Here is an 18,543-nt window from a genome sequence, read left to right on the forward strand (position 1 = left end):
AAAACACCCCAAGATTTCTACAGGATACAGAGAAAACCTACACATAGAAACACTCAAGCAGGCAGTAAGTATACACAAAGGCAACTAGGATTTCTACAGTATCGGATTCTAATACTTTACACAGCTTTTGTCAGAAAGTTACATGTGGCTGAGAATGAAATGCTGTCTTGGCCAAATAACAGGTTCACTTAAGGTCTTGACTTAGAATCCTGGTGCATTACCAGTCTTCTGTGGGGCCATTCGGTCAGGCAGTACAGGAGGAGAGTGCATTATATTCGTAATGCAACACTAGCTGGCAGTATGAACCTGCGTATTACAATGGCCAATTTCTATGAGCAACTTATAGTCTGCTAAAATGGAATTGAGTTTCAGTTGCCTAGGCTCTCTCTCTCTCTCTCTCTTTCACACATCAGGTTTGGTCCCTTAAATTTTCATCTAATGTGCTCTATTTTTATCATTCATATTAGTAGAAAAGTTTATCTTATAATAGACTTCACTTGTGCCTTTTCCAACGTGGTGAAGAACAGTGGGAAGGCTAATGGGTTCTCTCCTTTGGGCCACTCTCTTCTCTGACTGAATGGATAGTAAAACCAATTTAGACTTGCCTAGCTGACACAGTGATTTGCCAATTCAATATGGTTTTTCTCATGGGTGCCTTCTGTGCCAGTATGGCAAGTGTGAATCTGGTCCTTTTACCCCGTTGCTGTAGGCTCTCCGCTCTCGTTTCTCTAAATGACACTTCCACATCAACTTGCCAAATGATTCAAGAGAGACGGGTAACTGAACCGTTGCATTAATAAGGTCCTTCTTTATCATTGAAATGACCAAAGGGGGATACCACAGGAAACAGATGTAAACAATTATTTTACAGAACATGAAATATTGGTATTTAGCGATAGGCCTTCCAGGCTATATTGATTTCCCAGAAGGATTTGAAAAATGATTTTCTTTTTTTTTTTTTTTTTTTCAGTTTCACAGCTTTACAGAGACTCCTATTTATTCATACTTAAAGCTACGTCATCAAAAAAATGTAAACAAGGATACCAGGTGACTCTCCATGCCTTAATCATTGACTGTAGGGTACCTGACCACAATCTTTTGCTTCTTAATGCTCAGACTGAAGACATTAAACTACTCACAGTCTGCAAACCAACAAAGGTTGCAAAAAGATTGAAGAGTAATGCCCCAAATGGCCTGTTGAAAGCAGAAGAGATGCGTTTTCCCTTAAAACAATCTTGCCTGTGATACGAGGAAAGAACGCTGGAATGTCGCACAGTGCTTGACAGAATGCTGCAGGGTCAGCTTGCTCTGAACAAGCTCCAAATGGGTCCACGGTAGCTAAACTTGCTTGTGCTATGCTCACCTTCGGCAGTGTGGTACGAGGGGTATGGCAGTATTGTTACGACATCGCTACGGAATAAGCTGATCGCTGTCCACTGAAAGAACTACAGTTCTAAGCACACGACGGCAGTCACAGTGATACACAGAGCAGTCGTTTGAGACTTTCATGGAATGACTAATAGCTTTCTATCAGTGCTATGTACTACAGAATAACATTGAAAAACTCCTGAAATAATCACCCAGTACATACACCAGGGTGTTCTCATGAGTTGGGACCTTGTTCTAGGTTTCTTCCTTTTTTTTAAAGGATAAATTAAAATTCATTAAATACAAATAAGATATATATGTATATATATATATATAGATATATTTATATTTATAAAAAGTCACTAGCTGTTTTGGCTTACTCGAAGTACATTCAAAATTATGGCTAACTTTTCTTCTCAGATGGGGTTAAAATACTGCCCATTTGATATGAAAACCAGTATGTGGCATGCGTGTGCATTGCTAGGTAAGGTAACGCCTTTCATCTTCTCTGATCTGAATTAGCGTGATCAACTATATTTAGTCAACTAAAGCCCAATGTGTACACACAGATATTGTGTGAACTCACAAGAGACCTTCATTCTTTCTTTCATGAAACCACCCGATGTCCACGGGCAGTGGTAGGATTTCACCAGTGCAGCAAAAGGGACCTAACCCTTAAAGCTGGCCTCCATTCTTGCCTTTTCTGAGCCGATCATGTGTCCTTCCCATAGATCACTCCATCGCGTCAACTCTTTCTCAGTGCCTACGTGTAGGGCTATGAGAGTAGCTTAACCTAAGAAACACGGCATACAATATACTGACTTGTGGCTATGTTTGCTTGAGGTCAGCTGTGGAGCTGAGTGCTCGGTTGCTGATGAAAGAAGCCTAGTAGTTGGACTCTTGGAACACCCTCAAAGTTCATTTTAAAGTTGTCCTCCACGGTGGCAGTGGAGCTCTACTAGTGCCTTACAAGTTGGAATTTTTGTCGGAAAGCGGACAATAATAGATTATCAACTCTCCTATATCTCAGTCAATTTACATCATTTAAAATAGAACATCTTATTAAAAACATCTAGTTATGCACAGATTAGGAAACGTCGACAACAAACAAATACGCGGACTAGAAATAAATGTTCTGCATACTGTTATATACAATGGTGTGATACAGTAAATAATTTCAGTCATGCTCTCTCTACACATTATATTGCTTAAAAGAAGGGTGGATTTGGAGAGCAGTGGCAGGGAGGAAAAAAAAGAATGTGGGGCTAGAGCTCTCTACATTTAAGGTTGTGCAAATCAAAACAGAATTTGAAGTATCACTGATCTCTGGTAGGAATACAAGGCTGGAAATTAAAGGACCCATATTACTGAGGTATTTACAGATTCTGGCTAAGGAGCACTCTATGGGGGAAAATGCAGAAAGGCTTTTCAATTTTTATTCTTGACCGCAAGCATCCCGTCAACCTCTTCCTCAGGCTGCAAGGTGTGCCACTGTGCAATGGGTCGCCTGGGGTTGGCAAGCATGTCCGACCAGTGTCGCAGCTCCGCACCAGTGCTGTTGTAGCCCACAAAGACTTTGCCAATGGCATCGTTTTTTCCAATCTTGTCATAGTCCAACACAGTCACAACAACTTGTACTTTCTAGAAGAAGATAACAGAGAGGCAGCAGCCAATTAATGAGCAGCACAGACAAAACAGACAGTGAGGTGGAGGGGGGGGGGGGAGCAAAAGCATACATTGCCGCTGTTTGCAAGAGGGAGTCTGCGTGCGTCGCACAGAAATTGTAATAGCTGCACTCAGTCTGAGATAATATATATACTCAATCTGTTCATTTTAGATGTCACAAGGCGTATTACTCAGTCATGGAAAGAAACCCAAGCAATCAAAATAAAATAAAAGTAATTCGTTCCTTCCCAATTCCATTCTCTTTAGCAGTAAAGTTGCATGAATTGCCAGATGGTCCGATGAAAAACTGGCTATGGATAAATCCAGAATCGTTTCATGCGCTGGAGACGGCTGTTGTTTTAGAGCATTGTAATGTGACAGATATAGCTTTTAAGACTTAAAGAGTCTGGGTGTTTTTGTCTGTATGTTTTTTTAAATGTCTCCTTTCTTTTCTGATTGTTAGCAGGTGAGTTGCCTCTCTCTTCCACTCCCTATCCTGATACCCAGTAGAGATCCTGTATGACAAGACGCCATTGAGAAAAACAAAACAGCAGCAACAATAAGCCAGAGGAATCTTTCTATACAACTCCCTGTATCTTCCTGTGTTGGTAGGTCTTTATTTAGACCAGTGTTTCTTAACTCGGTCCTGGAGCAGCCCCTTGCCAGTCAGGTTTTCAGGATATCCGCAATGAATAAGCGTAAATTTGACTTGAATATACTGCCTCCGTTGTATGCATATTCATTGCGGATACCCTGAAAACCTGACTGGCAAGGGGATGCTCCAGACGAGTTGAGAAAACACTGATTTAGACACAGGCAATTGTCCAGGGCACCTTGAGGGTATTGACACATGTATTAAAAGGAATAAGACTTGATATCTGCCTTTCAACGTGCATCAAACATGCAAAATCACATGCATTTTTAGTGTAACATTATTTCAAGGTAGTACAGACTACATTAAAATCACAGGCAAAGCATACAAAACGCCTCATTATTCCGTAAAACAAACAACACAGCTTGAGTTGTACTTTATAAGCTGCATTACACCAGGAAAATAACGTCAACATGCAGCCCAATGCTCCTCTTAAAAAAGGTTAACCCTGTTCTAAAGTGTCCCCCACTCCCTTTCCCTGGCAAAGACTCCCCACAGAAACATACCCCCAACCCCATCCCCAAAACACACATAAGGTACCGAGTTGAGAGCCCCTCCCCCATTCTCGGTTGGCTCATCCTAACCCCTTTACAAAGACCCTCTATCCTGCTGTAAGCCATCCCTTGCCCTACTTTCTGCAATCTGTGGAGATTTAGGGGCCACAGGCCAGGAATGATCTCCAGTCACTTCAGTTCCTGGGTTCAAAATGGTACTTGTGACCTCTAATAGTAGTTCCACAGTACAACTGCTAGTGGTCAGTCTGCTTGTATGAAGGTCTTTGAGGTTGACTGTCAGTCATTTTGGAGTCTCCAGTAATGCTGCCCGATTCACCGATTTGAATCGATTCACCAATTCCCTTCGGTGAATTGATTTGAATCGATTCATTGTCTGAGAAAATCAGACTCACCGATTCAGTGACCAATACCTCCCCCCCATTAGACCTGACATACCTCTGAGGCCTCCTGAAGCAGCTGCAACAGCAGCAGGGGACGGTCAGCAGCAGCATTGTTCTGAACAGGCTGCTTGCAGTCTGCCCTGCTGGAGCCTTCCCTCTGTTGCGGGGCAGGCTGCAAGTAGCCTGTTTAGAGCAATGCCGCTACTGACCATCCACCGCTGCTGCTTTAGGAGGCCTCGGAGGTATGTTAGGTCTCACAGTGGGAGAGTCTGTGGGGTGCTGCTGCATAGGGGAATGGGAGGGATGAAAAGCTGTTACAAAGGGGAATGGGTGGGAGGGGAGGAAAGCTGCTGCTCAGGGGATGGGAGAGGAGGAAATATGCGGTACATGGGGGAGAGAGGAGAGAAGAAGAATTGTTGGGGTGGAGGAGGGGAGAGAAGAGGGAGAAATCCTATATATGGTGTAGGGGAGGGAAACATGCATAGAGAAGAGGGAGAAATGTTGGACATAGGGTGAAGGGCAGGGAGAGATGGTACACGGGGAAAGAGAAAGAAATGTAGCTCATCATAATGTAGGGGAAGAAGGGAAAGATGCTGCATGGAGGGGAATAGAGAAGTTTGACCCAGGGCACATGGCAGGGAGAGGGAGAGAGAGAGAGAGAGAGATGGTAGACAGTGGGAAAGAAACAAATGTTGGTTATGACAGTGGAAGGTAGAAAAAAGTCATTTTCTTTTCTATTTTGTGACTACAAGATGTCAGATTTGAAATGTGTACTCTGCCAGAGCTTGTGTTAGACAGTGAGCATGAGCTAGAACCTAACAGAGAGAGGAAAAGTCTTTTTTGTTTATTTTGTTTACACCACTGTGCCGGTGTGGGATTGGAGAGGGAAAAGGGGTGGGTGGGGTGGTGGAAAGGCTACAAAATAAAGCCACCAGGACATTAAAAAAAAACCTGATTGGGCAGGAAAATCAAGAGGACGAATCAAATTGAATTTTTTTTCCCTGAATCGGGCAGCATTAGTCTCCAGGGGACCTGCCTTGGCTCTCCAAGCTACAAGCAGGGATTAATGCCCTCACCTTCCAGTCTTGCCTAGGAGTACCAATAGGTTAAATGTGACCCTTTGTACTGATGCTAGTGTTTCACTTTTATGCTCTTCAATAGAGCAAGTTCCAATAACACAGGAGTCAAGAAAGTAAACAGTAATGACATTGGAATATTTTAGCAGATCAATAATTCTAAGAATGCCATTTAGAGTTCTACCTACTGACCAGAGGTTAGGACAGACATGGACAACTCCGGTCCTCGAGGGCCAGGATCCAATCTGGTTTTCAGGATTTCCCCAATGAATATGCATTGAAAGCAGTGCATTCAAATAGATCTCATGCGTATTCATTGGGGAAATCCTGAAAATCCGATTGGATTCCGGCCCTCGAGGACCGGAGTTGCCCATGTCTGGGTTAAGCAAATAGGACTCTAATCTATCGTTACTTTGTGGTTCCCAAACTGAAGCAAGGAAGCAGTTGGACATATAATCCTGCAGTTAGAAAATTAATTTCAGAAAGAGCTTTAATGGAGCTCTAATATCTTCTCTAAAAGGTGATGGAGACCAAAATGCAACAACACTGGTTTCCCAACAGATTATGTCTGCTATGTTGAAATTACAATGAACTGGTAGTTTTACCCTCTTGTTACATAGTTTTATGTAACCTTTCTCTACAATGTGGTGCAACTATTTCCCTTTGATGCTGTAAATCACCTAGAACCTGTACTGGATAAGTGCGATTAAGAAATCATGGTTAGATTAGATTCTTCACGAACAGGTTCTTAACGGTGAAATGCACATCCTGCTGAGTTAAGGAATAAAATGGCCTTTTTATAATAACAAGAACAACAAAAACAACTGAAGATATACTTGTTTTACACTGCTTTTAATGATTTGGAACAACATTTTAGAAAAGACACACAAATCAGAATTCAGATGTCCAGGTTGGGATATCTCAAATTCTGCTAGCATTTTAGAACAGCATTTACCAAAGTACAGCGTTTTATAAAATACAGGGAGAAATGGATGTTAATGCACTGGTTTCATGCAGCAGGAGCATCCATTTTTTGAACCATTTTGAACCATAAAAATCTGAAATATCAAGGGGCACTGAATATAGTAGAGGGTGTGTGTAATCGAAGCTTAAAGGGCAAAGAAGTCAAAGAATTACTGTATAACTGGATAAGACTTCTCAGTATGCAAATAAGCAAAATATATATCTGACTTATAAAATAAGTAAAGTGTCCACATACACTCAGACTTGTGAAATTTGACCAAAAGCATTAGCTCCTATAGCCAAACCCACCGCCCCATCACTGTGTATGACTTATTTTGAAAAAAAGCTTGAAAAGGACATACTGTTCAAGTGCTCAACTAATTTTCAATGGCAAAAGAGAGAAAGAAGTTCCCACTTAGCTTTCAACTGTGTCAGCAGGTCCCAAGGGACCAAAATGGGTCTAGAAACATCTGTGACAGCAGATAAATCCTTCTGTTTTGAAATGCCAGCATGTGACGGAGGACAATATTTAAATTAGGCAGGAGAACAACGTTTAAATTAGGACGGAGGACGTTTAAATTAGGATGGAGGACAACATTTAAATTAGGCAGAAACAAACATATATTTTTCCTAAGCAGCCATAGAGTCCGATATCCCATGCCAGTTTCATAATTCTCGCGACACAGACAAAACCAAAAGAGGGAACAGCCTGAATCAAATTATAACAAATTAAGATTTCATGATGACCGATAAACACCAGCTAGGAGAGAGAGCCTGGATGAACATGGTTTCAATGATTTCTAAACCTGCAATAATACCTGAAGCTAACTTTTTCCACTCAAATGGCTCCATCAAAGAAAAAGCTCTGTTACTTGTTTCCATTAAGGAAAGCTATCTTGCCAAGGGAAGAAGTATAATCTAAGTCCTTCATACTTCAAAGCTCTGGAAGGCTTGTAGATCTGTAGCACTGAGGCAAAATAATGTGAAAGCTCATTTATTCATAATATTCAATAGAAATACAAAGAAAAAGAGGGCCCTTGTGAGAGAAAAGACTTTGCACTAAAAAATAAGATTAAAGTACACTCTTTTTTATGAATGGCAACTCCTCTGGGAAGTCCCTCTTCTCTATGTCCTTTGACTCCTTTTCAAACTCCTGAGTCCGTTCTGCTGTGTTCTTTGCCTGTAAAAGATTGCCTAAGTCTTCTCGAGGGGTCTGTGGATAGATTGGGTTTATTGTGGAACACTGTTTTCTGTAAGTCCGACTTTTATATTGATTGTAACCTGCCATGAGATATCTTTTAGGATGGGAAAAATGACTAATTGTATGAATGTATGATTTATGTCCAAAAAATATAAGGTCTAATGAAGCTATTTATCCACAGATACATAAAATACTTCTTTACAAAGGGGTGCTGCGAAGTTCTCAGCCCAACTAACTTTCTAAGTTCTAAGCATTATTTTGCCACTGTAGCTGAAGAATGTTCTTTTATTTTGCAAACTACCAATTTTCAGAATTGTAATTCTATCTTTTGACATTGTTTCAGGTCATTGATTGAACAATGACAACAAAAAGTGTGGAATTTTCAAGTCCCTATTCTTGCAGAAGAAAACTCCAAAGGGAATCCATGAATGTATGATGCAAACATTGAGTGACAAATGCCCATCTTACTCCACAGTGAAGAAGTGGTGTGCAAACTTTCAGCATGGAGATTTCAAGACTGAAGATGCGGCAAGGTCTTGGAGACCTCAAACGTTATCAACTCCTGAAGTTGTTGACCATGTCCATGACCTGATTGTGGCAGATTGGCGTATATCAGCCAAAAACAATTGCTGAGACATTACAGATATCCAGGGAACATATTAGGTGTATAATCTATGAGCAGCAGAGTATGTAGAAGCCGTCAGCCAAGTGGGTGCCCAAAAGTTTGAATACTGATGAGAAACAACGTCGAGTGGACACTTCCAAGTTGATTTTGCAGCATTTTCAGTGAGCTGGTGCCAACTTTTTGGAATAACTAGTTACTGTTGATGAAACATGGTTACACTACTATGATCCTGAGACAAAACAACAGTCTGTGCAATGGCAGTACTCAGTTTCTCCAAGGCCAAGGAAATTCAAGACCCAAAATGTAGCAGGTAAGGTCATGGCCACAGTGTTTGGGATCATGAAGGTGTTGTAATGACTGTGCCTATCTTCCAAGGTGCCAAAAAGCTAATGCAGAATACTATTATAACTTGCTGTGCCAATTAAAGGAGGCATTGAAAGAAAAAAAATGAGAGGGAAATCTGCGGAATGGAGTTCTTTTTTTGCAAGACAATGCACTGGCTCACAAGGCTGGCAAAATGATGGATGTTTTGATGCAATTGGGGTTTCCTTGCATAGACCATCCACCCACCAGATCTTGCTTCATCTGTTTTCTGTTTCCAAACCTTACAAAGAGTTTGAAAGGGTGACAATTTTCAAGTGATTTGGAGGTGATTGCAGCAGAGAGATGCAGTATTTCCAGTGACCAGTAAAAACAAAACAAAAACTGCAGATCATGTACAAGATGCAGACACTGTTTATTGTAATGTAAATGGTATAACAACTATTTACCAACCAAGTGGACCCAACATTGGTCCGTGTTTCGGACAGATTGCCTTCCTCAGGGGTCCGTGGTAAATAAGTTATTGTAACAAACAGCAGTAAATTGAATAAACAAGTGCCGTTCAACCTCCGATATCGCCTTGTCATTGCGACACACATCTATACCCGATATCGGAGGTTTGAACGGCACTTGTTTATTTCAATTTACTGCTGTTTGTTACAATAACTTATTTACCACGGACCCCTGAGGAAGGCAATCTGTCCGAAACACGGACCGTTTTTGGGTCCCCTTGGTTGGTAATATAGTTGTTATAACCATTTTACATTACAATAAACAGTGGCCTGCATCTTGTACGTGATCTGCAGTTTTTGTTTTGTTTTTGCTGGTTCTTTGGATCACTGCAGTTTTTGTTGGATTCTTTTTGTATTTCAGTGACCAGGCATCAGAGTGTTTCTTGGAAGGGTTTCAGAAACTTCAGACATGATGTGCCAATTGTGTTGAACTTAGGGGTGACTATGTGGAATAACTTGTATGTTTCATGGCTCCATGCCATTCCCTTCTTCCTTGAGAACTTTTCAGCACCTCCTCGTAATAATTGTTTTGGGAGTCAAAAATAACTTAAAGACCCTGATGTATGAAGGAAAAAAGCCTCAGAAATTAAGTGTTGTACCAAACTAAAATAGTGTTAGCAGCACAACTTGTGCAAAATTATATACTTTTTAGTTTCTGAGAAGGGACCATCTGAATGAAAATGTATTATTTTGGTTGTGTTTTAGAGTTTCTCTTGGCTTGATTCTTTAAAAGACGCCTGAAGTTAGTCACTTAAAATGGTGTGCCTAGCTGATCTAGGCACCTCACAATTTTTTTAATTGGCTTAATCAGTACTGATAATTAAACAGCACATTAAAAACCAATTTAAAAAAAATTAATTTTCTAGTAGATGCCTACAAATTCCCGGTAGACATCTACAACGAGGCGCCTACCAGAAAGTTGGTATGGTTAGGGGCAGAATTTGGGTGTGGTTTGACTTAGGCATCAGGAGGTGCCTACCTTAGGTGTACTCATACTCAAGCAACCTGCACTCTTACCCAACCTGCAAAAAAAACCAGTGGCCCACAAAAACCTCCAACTTGTCCTCCCTCCAGCCCCTGAATCAGCAGCAGCAGCAGTTCTGACCTACCAACACCCCTTCCCTCCATTACCCAAAGAAGTAGCAGCTGCCAATCAGCAGAGGCAGTGCTCTAAATAGACTGCTCACAGCCAACCTTGGCAGGGCCTTTCTTCTTCCGCATCACTTTCGACGTGGAAGAGGAAAGGCCCTGTCAGGGCTGGCTGTGAACAGTCTATTTAGAGCACTGCCTCTGCTGATTGGCAGCTGCTGCTTCTTTGGGAAAGTGAAGGGGGTCCAGAAGGCCAGACCCACATGGAGGGAGGGAAGACCTGGGGCAGGGAGGTGGACCAGGAGGGTGTCTGGGGGAAAGGTCTAGCATGTCCAGCAGGGTGAAGGGTAGAGGAAGGGAGATGAATGGATGTTGGACCCATAAGTGTGTGTATGATGGGGGGGGGGGGGGGGGGGGGGGGGGAAGAGAGAGAAAGTGACCCAAACCGGAAGAGAGGAACAGATGCTGGACCTATAAGTGGGGGTGGAGGAATGATAGAGAGAGGAAGAGAGTGAGGTAGGAAGGGAGACAAAACTATTTTTACAGTAACTCTCAAGCAACCGGAAACTACAATTATCTGGCATCTATGAATCTCCATGGGTGCTGGATCACTAAGACTCTACTGTATTAGGACTTTTAGTTTGTGGTCCTGTATTTGCATAGGGTTCATTGTGTGACCAAGGCAGGAATGAATGTTGAGAAGTGCTTATTGGCATCATGGCCCCAAATAGGAAGATATTTGTCAAATCTCCTTTAGGACTCAAAATGGCCCGCGCTTAAAAATTTGCAAAGACCACTGCTCTAGGCTATGAATGTTGCCCTCTACATTAACCCCAACCTTAGATGACCCAGGGGGAGAGCTACACCCTATATCAGTGGTCTCCATCACGTTGCCTCATGGATTGCAAACACTTGGTTAAAATGTTCTTCAATTCCTGTACATGTGTTAATTTCAATCTTACCCACTTGATACTGTAACTGCAAACAATTTCTTATGTGTTGCTCAAGTGTCTCATCTATGGAATTTGCTACTGTTGACAATCCAAAATTATCATTCCCTGGTTTCTCACTTACCATACAAAACAAATATGTATTCATATCATGCTGTCACCTCAGTAACACTAATACAGAAGCCCTTCACTACTAGATACTGTGAAGCAGCAGCAAAACCTGAAAATAATTATGTGACTCAGGAACTATGTAGCATACAGAACCTATGGTCAACAGATCTGCAACATTTCCAGTTGGGGATGGTGGCAGTAGTTATTATCGGAGGTGTGTGTGTGTGTGTGTGTGGGGGGGGGGGGGGGCAGTCAGAAAGCAGGATCTCTGCTCTCCCCAGCTTGGAGGCACACAATTTTTAAGCGTAAAGCTTGTCATCTATACCAATATTTTTGTGACGCACCTCCCAGCTCTTGGGTCACAACAGTGTATCCTGACACACTAGTTGAGAACCACGGCACTAGACAGATAGTACCTTGATAACCAATGTGTTTAAATATTAATTATTGTTTATCTTAGACGGCCAAGGCTTAATTTTTTTTAAATTAACATCATAAAGTGATTTATTTAGGCCCATTATATTCAACAACAATATAGATCAAATTCGTAATCTTTTCTGTTGGCTGATGTATTTTTGTAGATGTTTGGCATTTTGCATTAATAAAAGATGAATCATGTCAATAATTTTGCACTGCACAAACAGTTCTATCAATTCACATCATCTCCATTTTGCTGGTAGCTTATTTTGCAACAAGGCACATTTAACATTCGTAATGAGCTGGGGAAAAATTGAATAAAAGCTCCTTTTGTTATCCTTATAACTTTTGTCAGTGCGCTTCTTAGACAGACTCGATCTTTCTGATCATTTTAATTCCAAACCCATTAACAGAAAAGAGGCACAATCGGCCTGAAGAGTAACGTGGTTCAGCTTTATCGGAAGCTGAATCAAGTTGTCCTTCTCAAGGCCGATTTTGCTTCTTTTCTGTCGGGTCGCATCTTATGCAACTTTTTGGGCCCAGATTCTATAAACAGTGCCATAGTTTAGGCAGCGGTAGGTGCCGTACCACCATGTAACTTAATTGCGTTAATTGGTTTTAATTGATGAGGTAATTAACCGTACTGTTGAAAACCAATCAAAAACTCATTAATAAAAGTAGGTGCTTTAGACATCTACAAAGGTAGGCATTGTAATTGCATCTAAGGAGGCATCTAATGATGCCTAAGGACAAAGTAGGCATGGTTTGGGGCAGAGATGACCTTAGGCGCCATTAGACGTGATTCTTAAAAGAACTTAGATGTCTGCAATGTAAGCCAGCAAAACCTGGCCTATATTGCAGACACCTAAGTTTTCTGGTAAGAGCATAAGAATTGCATTACTGGGTCAGACCAATGGTCCATCAAGCCCAGTAGCCCGTTCTCACAGTGGCCAATCCAGGTCACTAGTATCTGGCCAAAACCCAAGGAGTAGCAGCATTCCATTCAGAATCCTAAAGAATAGCAAGATTCTAGAATCCCAAAGAGTAAACAAAAGATTCCGGAACCCCAAGGAGTAGCAACATTCCATTCAGAATCCTAAAGAATAGCAAGATTCTAGAATCCCAAAGAGTAACAAAAGATTCCAGAACCCCAAGGAGTAGCAACATTCCATTCAGAATCCTAAAGAATAGCAATATTATGGAATCCCAAAGAGTAACAAAAGATTCCAGAACCCCAATGAAAGCAACATTCCAGAGTTGAGATTGTGATGTCATAATGCCTCATTCCACAGTATTTCAGAGCCAACCTCAACAGTGATGTTACAATGGCTTGAATGGCTCACAAAAGAACATAAGAAAAGGCATAATGGGTCAGACCAATGGTCCATCAAGCCCAGTAGCCCGTTCTCATGTTGGCCAATCCAGGTCACTAGTATCTGGCCAAAACCCATGGAGTATCAATATTCCAGAATCCCAAAGAGTAACAAAAGATTCTAGAATCCCAAAGAGTAGAAACCTTCCATTCTATCGATCCAGGGCAAGCATTGGCTTCCCCCATGTCTTTCTCAATAACAGACTATGGACTTTTCCTCCAGGAAATTGTCCAAACCTTTCTCAAAACCAGCTATGCTATTTGCTCTCACCACAACCTCTGGCAAATGCATTCCAGAGCTTAACTATTCTTTGAGTGAAAAAATATTTCCTCCTATTGATTTTAAACGTATTTCCCTGTAACTTCATCGAGTGTCCCCTAGGCAATGTTAACCATGATTCCTCAAACAGCGCCTAAGTGTGCTTGACAAGCAGCCAGCACCATTTTTGTAGGTGGCTGCTGATTTAGGAGCTGTTTAAAGAATCTGGCCCTTAGATCCCTCTCTTCTGGTATCTAATTTCAAACCCATTGCCACTTACTGCCAAATGACAGCTGTTGGCCACTGATTAGTCAACACTTTATGGGGTATTTCGGTGTAAATTTATTTATTTATTTGGTTTGATTTATAACCCATCCTCCCCAACATGCTCAGAATTGGTTACAGGGTTGACATACATAATACATAGAATATGAAATGGATTATGAATTTACATGCTCAGCTGTCTGATGAAAAACAAAAGGAAAATCTGCAGAGATGATGTACAAAGCATCAAGCAACTTTATTAAAATTAATAAAATATGGTGATTTCAATAGTGGTTTCTCATGTGTGAAAATGTGGAACCCAACATGGGCTGTGTTTCGGAGAAACACTCCTTCATCAGGGGTCCAGATGCGATAAAGTCACTATTGTGAGAATCGTCTCTGCAGTTTTGCCTTTTGTTTTTCATCAGTTGACTTGTCTACTGCAGACTTGTTGGATTTTTTCTTTTGTTTTGGCATACTCAGCTGTTTGAATAGTTTGCTAAGAATGCAGGCTGCCTAGATCAAAACTTTCTTTTGTGCATTTTTCATGTGGACGTATTTATATTCGAGAATGGCCAAAAAAGATAGACATACTAAGGACCAAAAACGTCTACCTAGGCCATTTTGTAGATAGACGTCTTGCTGTTTTGAGAATGGACATTTTCTCTACTGGATTTCTGGACGTCTTTCCCAAAACATCCAAACTCATACTTAGATGTCCTATTGACAATTCCCCTCCACACCAGCATTCTTTAACATCAAAGTTGTGTGCCAGTCTGTTATAGAATACTAGCGTAAGTCTGCAGTCACGCACCAAACTGTAAGTTCCGATACTTATTCCATGTCTATGGCTGATGTAAATGGTGAAACTTAAGTGTGGGAGTTGGGCACTTAAATGCAACTAGAGTGTTCGCCCGGTCGGTGGTTCGCGGTCCTGGTCATTCGCGGTATTTTCTGACCGCGAACCGCCGACAAGGAGAGGGCAGCGGGAGAGGCAGGAGAGAGCAGCCGGAGCGCCGCGAGTGCATGAAATCACTCGTGGTATGCTCTGACTGCCTCTTCCTGCACTAAGTCAGGCCTTATCCAATCAGGAGCTGCTTTGATTTCCTGCACTCGCCGGTGCTCCGGCTGCTCTCTCCTGCCTCTCCCGCTGCTCTCTCCAGTCTCCCCCATTGAAAAACCGTATTAGCGGTTTTTCACGATTCGCAGGGGTTCCTGGAATGGAACCCCCACGAATATTGGGGGAGTACTGTATTCTACAAAGTGTGCGCAAGAATAATTGGAATTCTCCTATTCATGTTAATACCCCCTTTTTACATTTGCGAATGAGGAAGTTAGGTGCGCCATTTATAGAATAGAAGAATAAGGGGAATTCATCAACGGACACTAACACATTGGCACACGTTAATTGCATTAGAGTGCACTAATGATTAGTATACACTGAACGCTAGAAATATAATGGGCGTCTTGGGCATCTTTAGCATTTAGGGTGCACTAATGCAGTTAGTACCCATTGGTGAATTCCCCCCTAAGCCTTTTAGGAATGCAACAGCAATTTAATGCCAATTACTGTTTGCTAATGTGTTATTGGTTGTGATGGAGCAGGGCACGGTGCTCAGGAAAGGTTTTATACATACACACATACCACACTTTGTAGCGTTCAGAACAAAAAGAACTCTTTATTAAACAGCAGGGAAGATCCTGTTTGTTCACAAGTTTTCCTTAATGGTTTCTTTTCCAAAGCAACAGCTATGCTTTTCAACTTTCCTGTTATTTTCTGTTGACATCCTCAGTAGGGCTTGCCAAGCCCCAAACCAGTCTTTATCACAGTTGGAAGAAACGGTTTTATGCAGCACTCAATCACTGCTCTGGTCAGGCATTAGAATACAAGCTGAGTTCTCCACATAGGAGAATCTTACCTCTAGCAGATTCTATCAGCAAAACAGGTAAGCTCTTCCATTCAGCTTCCCTAGCTCCTATGTTCCCTCTGGGTCCTCCATATGCAGCAAAGCTGATCCACACTTACAGCCCAGATACCCTCAGCAAAGCTGTCAGTAACTATTTCCCCTTGTGTAGTCTTTTTTTCTCATCTCAAGTGCAGTTAGCTTCCCCAGGTTTCTGCCACAGCCACATCTAGGAGAAAGCTAGGGAGTCCCTCTCTCTAACGATTCTCCTTTGTGGCAGATAAACGCCTCTCTGCTGAACCCCGCCCCCTGACTCAGCAGGGTTACCTTGTTAAGGTAGTTATAAAGCCCAGTGCAGTCTGGGACATGCAGTCCACTCAGTCTTGGGTTGGCAGCCCTTGCTGTATGGAGGTGGAATGGTAGCATTAGCGGAAGATAACCCCTTACTCTTCCACATTGGTATTTATCATGAATTATTTGATAATTAAATGCGAGTTAGTCAATTATGTTATACACATAACAGACCCTAGTCTAGAACTTAGCACCCAACTGGGCCTCTAACTTTAGGGGCCATTTATAGAGTATGGGTGTTTATTTTTTGCCTTTCAGAGCCATTTGGAAGTCATAATTGCATCAAAGAGTGCACGAGATGTTAACAAAGGCTGCCTACATCCTTGCCAGTTTGCACGGTTTCTGCTAAACATTTCCAATATCTAAGATTGAGAACTTTAAAGGCAGGATTGATCAATGTTTACACTGTACCTGGATTTGCTCAAATGGCACTTCAAAACTGAACGACTCATTGTAGTAGGGATTAAGCGTGTTCTTCTTAATCGTGGTTTTCTTTTTCTTCAATCTCTTTCCATTCTGCATCAGATGGATTTTCACATAGGGATCTGAAGAACAGCCATGATAAAAGGCAATTAAGTACAAAACACGATCATCATGCTATTTGCAAAGTGTTTACTGCAGCTCTAAACACGTTAACAGCACAATGTATTAATTTAGCACACGTTGTCTGCCACATTAAACACGGATCCCCAAATTCAATATACAGCACCATACGTTGGCTGTGCAAATTGGTATGCACAGCCAATTTCCATGCACAACGTAATTATTTAACAAGATATATCGGTGCCGATAATTGCCAATTAACAGCTCATAACTGATGCAAATTAGCACTAATTAGATGTTACACACACAACTCGGTAGGTGCATTCTATAAAGTGGTGTGCATCGGTTCTAGTGTGTTAATCTCAAAAGGGGGATGGGTAGATCATGGGCATTCCTAAAAGTTAAGTGCACTGGTATAGAATACGTTTGATTTGCAGGCACCTTAGGTGTAAGTATTTAGGCCTGGTTTTTCTTGGCCTAAATGGGTAAATGTTGCTGATGAGTAGAAACCTAGAAAATGACAGCAGAAAAGGGCCACGGCCCATCAAGTTTGCCCACTCTAATGGCCCACCCCCCTAACTTCTTCTCCTAAGAGATCCCACATGCCTATCCCATTTTTTTCTTAAAATCTGGCACGCTGCTGGCCTCAGTTACCTGCAGTGGAAGATCATTCCAATGATCAACCACCCTTTTGGTGAAGAAATACTTCCTGGTGTCGCCATGAAATTTCTCGCCCCTGATTTTCAGCGGATGCCCTCTTGTGGCTGTGGGTCCTTTAAGCATGATTCTATACGAGTGCGTGCCTTTTTTAGAATTTTCCTAGGCGCAATTATAGTTGGCGTGGATTCTTTTGGCGCTATATATAGAATCGGTCACTGAAAGGGCAATTCTATAAACTAAGTGCCCATATTTACATGTCCCATATGTGTGTAAATGCATAAAATACAAGTACAAACACAAAATATTCGCTTAAATGTGTACTTACCTACCAAGGTGCCAAAAGGGTGCCTAAGCCCCAGTGGCGTAGTAGAGAGGGGTGGGGGGGGCGGTCTACCCAGGGAGCCATCTTGGTGCCAGCAGGGAATAGGGATGCTGGCATCTATCCTCTTCTCTGCCCCGCCCCTTCCCCCTCCCCCTACCCCACTACCGTACGTTCACCCCCATTCTCTTCCCTTCTAAACCTAGCACATAAACTCAGGTGCCTAAGTTAATTGAAGAACCTTGTTATAAACAGCAAAAAAAATGGTGAGGTTGGCGTGCCTACTAGCGCCAAAATAAAAGGAGCCAGAATTTTGCCTATGTAGGCACCTGAGGCTACCAAACGCCAAAGTAGGCGTTGCCAACACTGGAAGTAGCATTAGGCAGCCTAAAGCACCTATTTAGGTACAATTCACACAAAGATAGGTTCTGGAAATGTAGGCCTGGAAAACCTTGGCCTACAATTCCAGCACCTATCTTTCCCGTAGGCGCAATTCTGAAACCAGCGTCGAGTCCTTCAACTGCATTGCTGCCAGTGGGGTGTTGTTGCTTCAATGCTGGATTTTCAATCACTAGGAACAGGCAAGTTCCCTGAAGTCCTGCAGAGCTTGTCTGTCCCTTGTTATTGAAAATGTGATAGTGAAACAGCAACCCCCCCCCCCCCCCCCCCCCACTGGCAAGACTGTAGACAGAGGACTCCCACACAGCTTAGAGAGGACAATGCCCAATAATGCTGCTAGGAATGTAAGCAGTTCACTCATTGGTGAAAAACATTGACTTGTTTTGAAGTAGCCCAAATGGCTGAGAACCAAGGGTGCCCTATTGAAATCCTATTGTGGCTCTTTGAAACCTTGGGCAGGGGGTATGGTCTGCCCCAGGTGCCAGCAGGCAACCTGCTCTCCACCCCCTGCTCCTTCCCCATCCCAAGTTTCCAAGTTTATTAAAATTTTGATAAAATGCTAATCATAAATTCTAAGCTTGTGCCGCTTCCCTTCCCCTGTACCTCTTTGATGCTCATGGCGTGAGC

The 18,543-nt window shown here is 42.2% G+C and overlaps 1 protein-coding gene across 1 annotated transcript in view; it reads right to left on the reverse strand.

Annotated features, from left to right (window-relative positions):
* Positions 1 to 2,239: 2,239 nt before the first annotated feature.
* The window catches only part of SYT1 (synaptotagmin 1), a 656,423-nt gene continuing 640,119 nt past the window's right edge, over positions 2,240 to 18,543 (reverse strand). Inside the window, exons 9-10 of the mRNA XM_033951677.1 lie at positions 16,407 to 16,540; positions 2,240 to 3,009 (exon numbers count right to left, since the gene is read on the reverse strand). Of these exons, the coding sequence (XP_033807568.1) occupies positions 2,797 to 3,009; positions 16,407 to 16,540 (347 nt within the window). The 3' untranslated portion in view covers positions 2,240 to 2,796. The remainder of the gene's footprint in view (positions 3,010 to 16,406; positions 16,541 to 18,543) is intronic.

This window comes from Geotrypetes seraphini, chromosome 7 (assembly GCF_902459505.1).
Source record: "Geotrypetes seraphini chromosome 7, aGeoSer1.1, whole genome shotgun sequence".
Classification (NCBI taxonomy): Eukaryota; Metazoa; Chordata; class Amphibia; order Gymnophiona; family Dermophiidae; genus Geotrypetes; species Geotrypetes seraphini.